Source organism: Oncorhynchus clarkii, chromosome 19, assembly GCF_045791955.1.
Source record: "Oncorhynchus clarkii lewisi isolate Uvic-CL-2024 chromosome 19, UVic_Ocla_1.0, whole genome shotgun sequence".
Lineage (NCBI taxonomy): Eukaryota > Metazoa > Chordata > Actinopteri > Salmoniformes > Salmonidae > Oncorhynchus > Oncorhynchus clarkii.
The window spans coordinates 46,769,319-46,781,893 of NC_092165.1; the positions used below are offsets into that span (position 1 = coordinate 46,769,319).

The 12,575-nt window shown below is 41.6% G+C and overlaps 1 protein-coding gene across 1 annotated transcript; it reads right to left on the reverse strand.

The window, feature by feature from the left end:
• Positions 1-320: 320 nt before the first annotated feature.
• LOC139374302 (hepatocyte nuclear factor 3-beta-like) lies at positions 321-2,625 on the reverse strand. The gene is made up of 2 exons (XM_071115337.1): positions 2,422-2,625; positions 321-1,669 (listed from the first exon to the last, which is right to left on the reverse strand). Exons 1-2 carry the CDS (start codon positions 2,491-2,493, stop codon positions 485-487), a joined length of 1,257 nt encoding a protein of 418 aa, XP_070971438.1. The 5' UTR covers positions 2,494-2,625; the 3' UTR covers positions 321-484.
• Between the last annotated feature and the right edge of the window lie 9,950 nt (positions 2,626-12,575).

A 12,575-nucleotide genomic window follows, 5' to 3' on the forward strand; every position in this document is an offset into this window, starting at 1 on the left:
CACTACTAATAATAATATTTCATATTTTATTATTATCATAATTGTATTGCTGCGTAGGCTATACATTTAAAAAAATCCACCATTGTGTTCAGAAGAAAATCCAAATAACACTTTAATATAGATTCTGTTCTTGTTGTCAACTACAACAATACACATTTACAAGCCATAAATAAGAATTACACAATTGATTGAAGAACTTCAGTCTCCCACAATGCATTAAAATCATTTAAAATTCCCGCTATTCAGATGCATTTTACAGTAGGCTAATCATCTTTTGGTCCATTCTCAAAGCAGACTTTTAAACAGATGTTTGACACATTATTATTAACATCCCTTTACAAAATAATTACTAAACCAACTTGACAACTAAATCAGTGGGAAACGTCAAAAATATATGGAATAGGCCTACATAATATGCACAAACTATAATTTTACAAATGTACAAATTGCTGAAAAAGGTCTGTTTGAGGTTTGGGGTCAACGTTTATGAGGAGTTCATAATAGGCCTGGAGTAGACGCCATGATAGTAAGATGCATCAGCGGGTATTGACGAGGAATCTAAGCCCGTTTTGCCCATTGAACCCATGGATAGCGCCCCGGCCATGGGGGAACCGTAGCCGGAATAGTGCATCACCTGCTCGTAAGTCTTTAGATCCATTTTGTGATGCTGTTGCTCCGAGGACATAAGGTTGTTGATGGAAAAGGGGTGGTTGAACGAGTAGTGATGCTCGGGTTTCAGGTGTGCTTCGTGTGCGAGGACCGAGTGATGCTGGGACATGAGGTGTCCATGTGCCTGGGAATGGGACACCGGTGAGGTAGCGTGCTCTGGACTCAGAGCCTGGGTCGACTTCATGTCTGACAGAGACCTTTTGTGGTCGTTGGGGGACAGGTTGGAATGGGGGGACTCGTTGCCGTTGCAACTCTCCGAGCTGCTGTTGGAGCCGCCTTCTGATGTCTTCCGACCCGACTCCTTGCACATCTTCTTTGCGCCGGCACACTTAAACCGTTTCTGCCTCCTCAGATAGCAGCCGTTCTCGAACATGTTCCCCGAATCCGGGTGGAGGGTCCAAAACGAGCCCTTTCCAGGCTTATCTGGGGATCGAGGCACTTTGAGGAAACAATCATTGAAGGATAGAGAGTGGCGAATTGAGTTCTGCCAGCGTTGCTGGTTCTGTCGGTAGAACGGGAAAAGGTCCATGATCCACTGATAGATCTCAGCCAGCGTTAGCATCTTGCTGGGGGACTGTTGGATAGCCATAGTGATGAGGGAAATGTAAGAGTATGGGGGCTTGGCGTGAGTGTAGCTCCTCCGGTATGTCTTGGGATCCCTAGATCTGTTGATGCTGGACTGTCCATACATGGGGCTCATGGCGTTCATGTTGGCGTAGGAGGAGGTTAGGGAGTTCATGGACTGAGGCTGCGCGGTCATGGGGCTCATGTTGGGGCTGAGCGCAGCGCTCATGGCTGTCATGCCCGCGCCCATGCTGTTCATGGCTCCGGAGCCTGGTGACATGCCGGCCATGGAGGGGCTCATGGCTGTGTTCACGTATGACATGTTCATGGAGTTGGCTGCCATGTTGGCCGTGGTGCTCATGCCCGACATGCTCATGTAGGTGTTCATTGAGTTCATGCCCAGGCCTGTGTTCATGTTGCCAACCGAGGAGTAACACTAGAAAGCAAGACGGAAAACAAAGATTGTTAGCCTGTTATGTATTGAGATTTTAGGAAGTTTGACACTACAGCCTATAGATGTGTAGTATACTTAATATAGCTATGCTACTAAAATAATAACAGTAGCCTAATATCAGCAATAATAATAACAATCAACAACAATACGATCATCATTAGGTCTATTATTTAAACGGTGTGATAATAAATTGGTGTGAAAGCAAGCAATCCCGCTGCAGTTTCGTGCTCTGTTGAAAGTCTAAATTTGGTAAAGAACATTTCTTGACAGTAATATAATTTCACTCAATGATGTGACCAATTGTAATGTCTAGCCAACATCAAGCAAGTAAAAACGAAGAGTTGTCACCATGTCTTACCTCAGCTAAACATCTTAAAAATAGAAACTTGATCAACTTGTTCTAGTGTGTAATAAGCATAGCTATATGTGGACGATATTAAGCTAAAGAACCTGCAACACAAATATTTGCTCCATGGGTAAAACAAAATAATTAAAAACTGTGTATGATTTTGTAAAGATAAATGTAGACATATGCAATTACAATCTGAGTAAAACGTTTCCCCAACATGTCAAGAACATCTTTGTTAGGATAGTGCCGTGAGTTGAGATGGAGCAGGATTTGGAGGCGCCTCAAGTCAATATTTGATCACAAAGTTAATATTATCTCTGGGCTAATATTGAATTGTATAAAATGGGATCGGCTTTAGACGAAAAAATATATTTCAGGTACCCACCTCGGGCTCTCCGTAGTAGGTGCTCCAGTCTGTGTGTTCGTGTCCTTCCATTTTAACTGCTCCAAGCATCATGGAAGTTCCGAATAGTTTTCAAACCGTTTCTCCGCAGAAGAAATGGCAAAACGCGCTCTAACAGACGGTGATTTGGGACCACGGGGTATTCGGGTCGATGGTAGCCTATGCTCTGTCAAGGACTGGCGCATGTGTGGTCTGTCTTTCAGCCAGCCGTGCCCAGGGGCGCTGAAAAGCGTCTGGTGATGACTGGAGTTGAAATGACGTTCAAAGCTGGCTGTAAACGCTATGATATAGGTCTGTGCGCCAGTCGAGCCTCCAATCCCTAGCCTACTTCTTCGCTTGCCCTATTTGAATAATCTCCTCACACCTAGGCGTGAGACTCCTCGACTTGCCCCCCTATTGTACACCTGTGCGAACTCAAAAGAACAGCCTCATGAAAAGATTCACTATAAACTAATCTTATTTAGGGGGGGAGGGTTAAGTGCTGCTTTAACGCTGCTTTTTCATCGTGCTCGTTATTTATCCTGTGATGTTATTTTTCAGACGTTGCTTGAAAAAGTAATTTAAAAGCATCGATTGATGATTGTTTCCTCAAAGTGCCTCGAAGCATTTAAAGGCCTTGATGTTTTTCCCATCAAGGCCTGAGGTCTTTATCAGTATTTGACGAGGAAATGTACTTGTTCACTAGTCTACTCCTTCTTATTGAAGTGTTATAACAAATTAACCGAATTAAAAATAGCTTTGGTGAGGCGATAGAGCAATTATGTAGTTTAAATGTATCACTTAGTCGATATCATTTGTAGCCTAAACTAAACATTCAGGGTATTCAACCAGTTTTACAGTAAGAACTCATTATTGGCCCCTGAAGAATAATATGGATATTTTAAACCCCTATTGCGCAAGCAATAATCCCACATGGGCCTAATATGTATAGCAAATATATATATATATATATATATATATATTATTATTTAACTAGGCCAAACCCGGACGACGCTGGGCCAATTGTGCGCTGACCTATGGGACCCCCAATCACCGCCGGTTGTGATACAGCCTGGATTCGCAACCAGTGCCTTAAACCACTGCGCCACTCGGGAACCTCCATATTGCCAGTTTATATTTATTTTAATGTAATAAGGTATTATTCACTTGGCTGCTTCTATTGCTATTAAATGTGTGGACTAAAATAGGCCAGATGAAGTATAGTCCGTGTGCGCGCGTGAGGGTCAAGGTGTGGACTATTGATTGCTGAGGACACGCGCGCTGCTGTTAGCTAGATACATTTAAACAAAGTAAAGTTTATTCAATGTGTTTGAGCACTGACGATTTAACGGATCACCTCAACGTAGGCCGTCATTGTAAAATAAGAATGTGTTCTTAACTGGTTTGCCTAGTTAAATACATTTTAAATAAAACAACATTTAAAAAATGAAGGTAGGAAGGCTCAGGGAGAATGATTTAGGCTAGAATAAAATCATCCAGCCAATTATAATAATCAATATTATAATTGTCCATATATTCTCCCTGTCCACATTTCCCCCCTACATATTTTATAAAACATAATAACGACAATGTTTTAAGGTTTCTCTATTATCAAATCAAACGAAAATTAATAGTTTTTTAATTAGGCTATTTCTATGGGTTTGTTTAAGAAGATTGAAGTTTCATAGCGCCCTCTCTTGGTTATATTTGTCCAACAATAATAGTTCGGCGCATTTGGTTATAAAACAACACCCTTTAACATATATCTATCTATACACTCACTAGACTATATACACACACACTCACACACACTACATAGACACTCCAACACAAAACCCACACACACATTCTCAGACACTACACATATATACATACATATATACATACATATATACATATATACATACATACATACATACATACATATATATATATATGTATATATATATATATATATATATATATATATATATATATATATATATATATATATATATATATATATATATATATATATATGCAAACAGACACAACACAAACACATTCACACTCCTTTGCTACTGCTAATCTGTTCTTTATTTTATGCGTATTATTATTTTACATTTTAGTCATTTATCAAACGTTCGTATCCAGAGCAACTTGCAGTAGTGGCTGCATACGTTTTAAAACACCTACTTTTTTTTCGTACTTGTCCCTGGCGGGAATCAAACCAATTTGGGACATTTACATGAGCGAATGTGTGGAGGGGATATGCTGGTTTACAATTAATTACAGAATTAGCTAAATATCTTACATTATGTTGTCCAGTTGGTCATGTATAAAGCAAATTGTCATCCATAAAATATGTTTCATAATGACTTTCCTTCAACATTCCTTTGTGACAGTCTGGCCAGTCACATTTGACCCTATTTATGTACAGACCTGAGAAGTTTGGAAACAGGTCAATGACGTTGGCGTTGCAAGTGCCATACTCTACCAACTGAGCCACACCTGACCTATTAGCTATCCTGATGCCTAGTCACTTTACCCTGACTTCATGTACATATCTACTTCAAATACCTCATACCTCTATTTCATTTTATTCCTCGTGTTACTATTATTATTTATATTATTATTTTTTAAACTCTCCATCGTTGAGAAGGGCTCGTAAGTAAGCATTTCATGGTAAAGTATACACCAGTTGATGTGACAAATACAATTTAATTAGATTTTTTTACTAACTCCCTGTCATGCAGCGAGTCATTGGCCCAAGTATTTGGGACATTAATAAAATATTTACTGCATCAAGGCGAGGACAGAGTGGTGCCAGCCACGCGCCGTTGGTTGGTTGAACATCTATTTGACTGTACATAGACTAAGAACATAACTATCGGTAAAACCCATTATTAAAGGAGAGTAAACCGTGCCATGTTGACGAGGGGCCAACAGACAGTCTTCTTAACTTGGTAATTAGATCGTGCACCTCGTGCTATGTTTAAGGAAACATTTACTTTAATTTATTGAGAAGAATAACATAAGCCTCAATCTGCATGGTTTGGACATTAAAAAATATTAATTCTGTAATTAATTGTTAAAAAGCATATCCCCGAAGCATGTCCTCTCATGTAAAGGTCACAAATTGGTTTGTATTATAAAAACAAAACTACAACATAACATTATAATTGCCATATAACAATGGATTTAGACCATTTCAACAAACTGAGACTTACACATCCATCAGTCCTTTGTCATGTTTGCTTGTATGGCGATGAGTGCAATAATAACTTGTCCAATAGGTGACATAAAAGGATCCCACACTTTTTTCACAGTTCACAGAAGGGGTTGTGCTATAGTTCTTTAACGCTGGCATCGCAGTGCAATATCCCCTTACAAACTGGTTGGTATGGTCAGCTTAACATAAAGGCACATTATGCTTTGATTTTATGGAGATCTTGAATTCTATTCTCGGACGGTTTGTCATTCATACCAGGTACTGGAAACTGAGGGGACAAGGCAGCTCTTGGGATACAATTATTTATTGTCTGCCTCCATGAATGAAACATTGAATATGATTATGATACTACAGCACTTGAATTTATGTCTCTAGCCCACAGGTGCACAGCTCCAGGCTTCAAAGGCCACTTCCAAACACTGTGGCCCTAAAGGACCTGAGTTGAATCCTCTAGTTATTTCCAAACTAAAGATGTCCTTGAGGAACTATAAAGGGAAAACCTTAAAATAACACTGGGGAAACTATCTCAAGGGTCACAAACACAAAGTGACAGTCTGACACCTGTGCTATCACAACACACCTTCCATCACATAATCTTGTCACGCCATCCTATTACATCACCCTATAACACCATCCTATTGCGGTCATCCTATTATGCCATCCTATTACATGATCCTATTATCTCACCCTATAACATCATCCTATTACATCACCCTATAACATCATCCTATTACATCATCCTATAACATCATCCTATTACGCCGTCTTATTATGCCATCCTATAACATCATCCTATTACATCATCCTATTACGCCATCCTATTATGCCATATCACAAAGCTTAGTTCGCTGGATCCCCTTCACCTCAGGGTCATCTATAAGTGCCTGAGAGAGGTATGGAAACAGAGCTGGGCTGGGGGATGAAAACTTGGCACTTTCTGCTCCGTGAGAAAGGCGGGACCATCTAACATTCCTTCAAACACCTAGGAGTTGTTGGCTGGAATGTGTTACTTTAAGTTTCACATTCAAAGAAGGATTTCTTTCCACTGTGCTGCATCAGTTTTCACTTTAGTTTCCACCTTTTGAGTTTTTATTGCATTACTTTCCTCTGAGGCACCTCCTCATACAAAACACTGGGGCCAATAGGTTAAGCTTGCGAATCATCAAAATAAAATGAATAAAGATCCTCTTTCTTCAGAAAGTGATGGAAAAATATTTGCTTGCAAGTGCCCATGGTGACAGTAAACATACCAGAGCAGGCCCGGGGTTTGGACTTGCCATTATCTGCCACAGCTGCGACAACGCCTGTTAGCTGCAGGTTTGCGGCTTGCCGCAGTGTGTTTACCTGGAAATGAATCTGAAAAGCGACTAGACGGGGAAGGCATACAACCCGGCTAAATGAAGACAGGACAGCCATAGTGATGTGATTCAGAGGGAGGGGGCAGCAGTTATTACACGGACTCATCACACTGGGTCCTGGGGCAAACACGGGCGTAAATGGACTAAGGATTTCCTCAAATACATACCTTTTGATATTGAGAGGAATGCACTGAGGAATGCCACGCAATAGCCTATGTTTTATGTTTGCTGTATCTAGGGCCTGGTTATTTCATTTGTGATACTTTTCTCTTGTCATGTAAAAAGGAGGCCTAAGCTGAGTGATGCTCTGCATCGATCAAACAAGGTGACTGTCTAGTGTCTACTCAGTGGACCACAGGAGGAGATATCATGGGACCCAACATCTTGAGATGCAACAGTCAGATGCTCAAAATGTTAAGAGCAAAGGACTTTGAAAGACATAATACAACAAGAGGTACAGGGTCATGTGTGGAGCGTGCTTTGTGATGTTAGCTACTGAACCATTCTTATCTTTGTCCATGAGCCTCCATTTTTTGGTGAAATATTGTATGTACAATTGCTTTGACACAACAAACTTGCATATTGCTCCAGCATGTTATGTTAAACCATTTGAACTGATGTGTATTAGGGCAAAATATGTAATTTGCCTACATATGCTCTGCTAAACATGTGTATGCAACCAGTACAATTTGATTTGATTTATTCATTAGCAGAGTCAATACACATTTAATCACAGACAGAAGGCAATTAAACGTGAGGCCAAGTAGTGCTATGCTAATTAACCTGGTGTGATACCATGGGAAGAACTGTGTCTAATATCACTTCAACCAGCCCTGATAAACTGTCAGGTACTGTCATTCACATTCACCTGCTATGCTCTAAAATCACAGGCTGCAATCAGGGCTGATTGGAAATGAATCAATCAGTTACTAGTCCATCTAATGGTAAACATTATCAAGGGATTTCTCAAAAAGCTACCTTTGCACTTGTTTTGATGCATATATATGGAATAATTGACCAGCTATTCCTTGTTATCGTCAAATGCAAATTTCATAGCTTCATGTTGTGTTTTTTTTAACACATTCTGTGTGTTATATTATTGAGCACATACAAGTGCAGACATTGTGATAGTCTGAAACATAACAGCTTATTCCAATCATCACCACGACTTCAGATCTCGAAATCCATTGAGCTGAATCTGAGAAACAAAAGGGACTTGTTTAAAAAACATTCACGTATCAGTTATTCATCTGCCTGTCGGGGGCATTTGGCCATTTCCTTTTCCATCAGTCCCATATCTGCAGCTGTCTTATCTGTATTCTAGGCTGATGGGGAATTTCAAGTTTGGTATTACCTCTGACACAGCCACGGATGACCTGAGCCTGCCGCCACAGACACAAAGCCGAGCCTTTCATTCAACTTACTATGAAGCTCTCCACTAGATCCCACTGGCTCAGAGGCAGAAATGCATTTCTACCATCACACCGGACTACCTCGGTTTATAAGTAACATCTGTGATTAAACACAATAGAGTGAAATTAAAAGCTGGTGTGTCCGTGGAGAGCTGATCTCTGTTCAGTCGTCCAGTACCCTTATCTTCCGGTAGCCATCCATATGTAGATGTGTCATTTGTAGTGTTAACTGAGGAACATAGCGGGGGCAGTTTGGGTAATGAAGAAGGCTCAAACAGATCTGCCTACGTGTCACTCCAGGATCTTGGCGGTAAAGCTTCCCTGCCTGCCCAACAACATAAGTCCCCAATCTGTGTTAGCTTACTCGTGAACATCCTTGGCAGAGTCTTAGTGAGACTGTAAATTTGGCATTTTACCGTCCCTGACAGCTAACAGGCCATTGGCAAAGGAGGTCCAATGACACAGTCACTCAACAGATTTGCACCTCATCAGCCTCCTGCAGCTTCGGACAAATATGGCCCTGCCTCACATAAAACACAATGGAGCAGCCACCGCTAAACAGCCGCTCAGCAGGGGAGCCCCCAACAAAACTTCCTGCTCTGCCCTTTCTCCAGGCTACAGCTGCACCAGGGGCCCTTCCCCACCCCAACCGGCAAGATGTGGGTATTTCAGGTGAGCAAATATTGCCACTTGCCTAAGAGTACAATGGCCATCCCATTCTGGGGTGCGTATTGTGCCTGCTTGCAGGAGCGTACATATGGCCCCACGCAGCAGCCCTGCCAGTGTCAAGTTATGTGAAACCTTCAGCCACAGCTGGGCTCAACAAATCTGCATTTACCAGCATTGAGGAAATCATTCATTATCAAATCAAATCAAATTGTATTAGTCACATGCGCCGAATAAAACAGGTGAAATGCTTACTTACGAGCCCACAACCAACAATGCAATTTCAAAAGTCATCGCAAAAATATAATGGACAATAAACTTCTGTCACCCTCCACAGTCATGATACTGTAGTATATCAAGAAGTAAACCTGGACATTTTGCATTATTTTGCACCCAAACTGTCCAGTGGTCAGAGATTGCTTCTGGCATCGCATAGCAAAAACCTGACTTTAGTGACAAAACCCTTGTTATTATCCTAATTCATTATTTATTCTCTAACATACATGCTACTTTATTTGCCTTTATTGAAAATGGGCACATATGCTACTCCCATGACTCTCGTCATTAGGCTGTGTTGCGGATAGGTAAACAGGCAGGGGAATTTAAAGTTGATCTTGTCAGCCACTCGCCATTTTTAAAACACCTTTGTCCCTAATACACATACACAAAGGTGTAAATGCCCCCAGTCGTTGCTTTCAATTCTCACCTGGGCCTTAATGTGAATAAAAAGATAGGGAAAATAAATAATGTCGGCTGTGAGATTGCATTAGAGATTTGAGACATGGACATTACCTGCTCCTGTTTGTCCTCCAGGAAGGACAGCAGAAACAAAGACATAGGGAATGTTAAAAGAATACAGAATTAAACCTTTGAAGTAAACATTGTAGCGAAGTCGGTTTATTTGTCGGTTTGATTCAGTGTGTCACATCATTTTGGTTTCCCAGGCTACCTGGTAAGAGTGCTTTGGTATATTTTGGATGGTTTATAATAGACTCTATATGCTAAAAAAAAATTATTCACACTATGTCATTCTTGGACTGGCTAATCAAATGATGTGTGGCAGGATAGAAGGATGATGAGTGAGTGCTACAGCACAATCTCATCTTGAGATGAAAATTTCTTAATACGAGCGGAATGCTGTATAATCTTAAAGACATTTATGATTAGCTTAGATAAAGACTAGGTCTATAATTATGTGTATTGGGTCTGCTGGTGCGCTATGATATAGAGGGAGGCTGTATCACCCAGACATAAAAATAAAAAAAAACAGGCCTGGCCAGGCCTGACCTGAGAGGGATCCTATGCCATCACACTGAAATGGAACCAGCCCACCACAGTGCAAACAAGATTTCTCCCCAATCCCAGACGAATCTTGTCTGTGAAAGGGTTTGCTCTTGTGTTGTTTGTTTGCTTTTTTGGTCTATACCCATGGACACCCTGAATGGAGAAAGAAGGGGCACGAGCCATCACTAGACCTCCACAGGAGGTGACGAGAAGTACAGTGATTCTATTGAGCAAAGCTGCTCTCAAATCCAAGCAGACATGAGTACCCCACCAAGACAGACTCCCGTCTCTATGAGCCTTTGTTACATGAAAAAATGAATGGATTTTCCCTCCACATACTATACTTGTGTGTAAATGTGTAGACACAGAAAGAGGGTGAATTGTGTTATCTGCTGTGTGGGAAAAATATGCAATTCTCATCTAAAGTATCATGAAACATAAGGACATCATACATCACATTGTGTGCAATGTAAGCTGTCTCACAGAGGATTATGTATTTTCCTTTCGCTAAAGACAAAAGCTTTGCTATGTTCAAAATCAAATCAAATGTTATTTGTCACATGTGCCGAATACAAGGTATTGTCACGTGTGCTCCTTCTCCAGCCTCTAGGTCACCAGACTGCTCGTTATGGCGCACCCCTGTCACAATCGTTACGCGCGCCTGCGCGTCATCAGACTCACCTAGACTCCATCATCTCCTTGATTACCTTCCCTATATATGTCACTCCCTTTGGTTCCATCCCCAGGCGTTATTGTTTCTGTTTCATGTCTGTGTGCTGTTAGTGTTTCTTGTTTTGTATTATGTTCCATTAATTTTATTAAAACACTCACTCCCTGAACTTGCAGGATCTTACAGTGAAATGCTTACTTACAAGCCCTTAACCAACAATGCAGTTAAGAAAAACAAGTGTTAAGAAAGTATTTACTAAAATAAACTGGAGTAAAAAAAAGAAAATAGAAAAAGTGGAAATAATTAAATAGCAACAATCAAATAAAAGGAACAAGGCTACATACAGGGGGTACCGGTACAGAGTCAATGTGCAGGGGCACAGGTTAGTCGAGGTAATTGAAGTAATACGTACATGTATGTAGTGGTAAAGTGACTATGCATAGATAATAAAAAGAGAGTAGCAGCTGCGTAAAAGATGGGGGGCAATGCAAATAGTCCAGGTAGCTATTTCATTATCAGTTCAGGAGTCATATGGCTTGAGGGTAGAAGCTGTTAAGATGCCTTTTGGACCTGGAATTGGTGCTCTGGTACCGCTTGCCATGTGGTAGCAGAGAAAACAGTCTACGACTAGGGTGACTGGAGTCTTTGACAATTTTTAGGGCCTTCCTCTGATACCGCCTGGTATAGAGATCCTGAATGGCAGGAAGCTTGTCCCCAGTGATGTACTGGGCTAAACGCACTACCCTCTGTAGTGCCTTGCGGTCAGAGGCCGAGCAGTTGCCATACCAGGCGATGATGCAACCAGGATGCTCTCGATGGTGCAGCTGCTTAACTTTTTGAGGAGCTGAGGACCCATGACAAATCTTTTCAGTCTCCTGAGGGGAAATTGGCGTGTTGTGCCCTCTTCATGACTGTCTTGGTGTGTTTGGACCATGATAGTTTGTTGGTGATGTGGATACCAATGATCTTGAAGCTCTCAACCTATTCCACCATAACCCTGTCGATGAGAATGGGGGCGTGCTCGGCTCTCCTTTTCCTGTAGTCCACGATCATCTCGTTTGTCTTGAACACGTTGAGGGAGAGTTTGTAACTGCCAGGTCTCTGACCTCCTCCCTATAGGCTGTTGTAGGTGATCAGGCCTACCACCACTGTTGTGTCGTTGGCAAACTTAATGATGGTGTTGGAGTCGTGCTTGGCCATGCAGTCATGGGTGAACAGGAAATACAGGAGGGGACTGAGCACGCAACCCTGAGGGGCCCCAGTGTTGAGGATCAGTGTGACAGATGTGTTGTTACCTACCCTTACCACCTGGGGTGACCCATCAGGAAGTCCGGGATCCATTTGAAAAGCGAGGTGTTTAGTCCCAGGGTCCTTAGATTAGTGACGAGCTTTGGGGGCAGTATGGTGTTGAACGCTGAGCTGTAGTCAATGAATAGCATTCTCATGAAGGTGTTCCTTTTGTCCAGGTGGGAAAGGGCAGTGTGGAGTGCAATAGAGATTGTGTCATCTGTGGATCTGTTGGGGCAGTATGCAAATTGGGATGGGTCTAGGGTTTC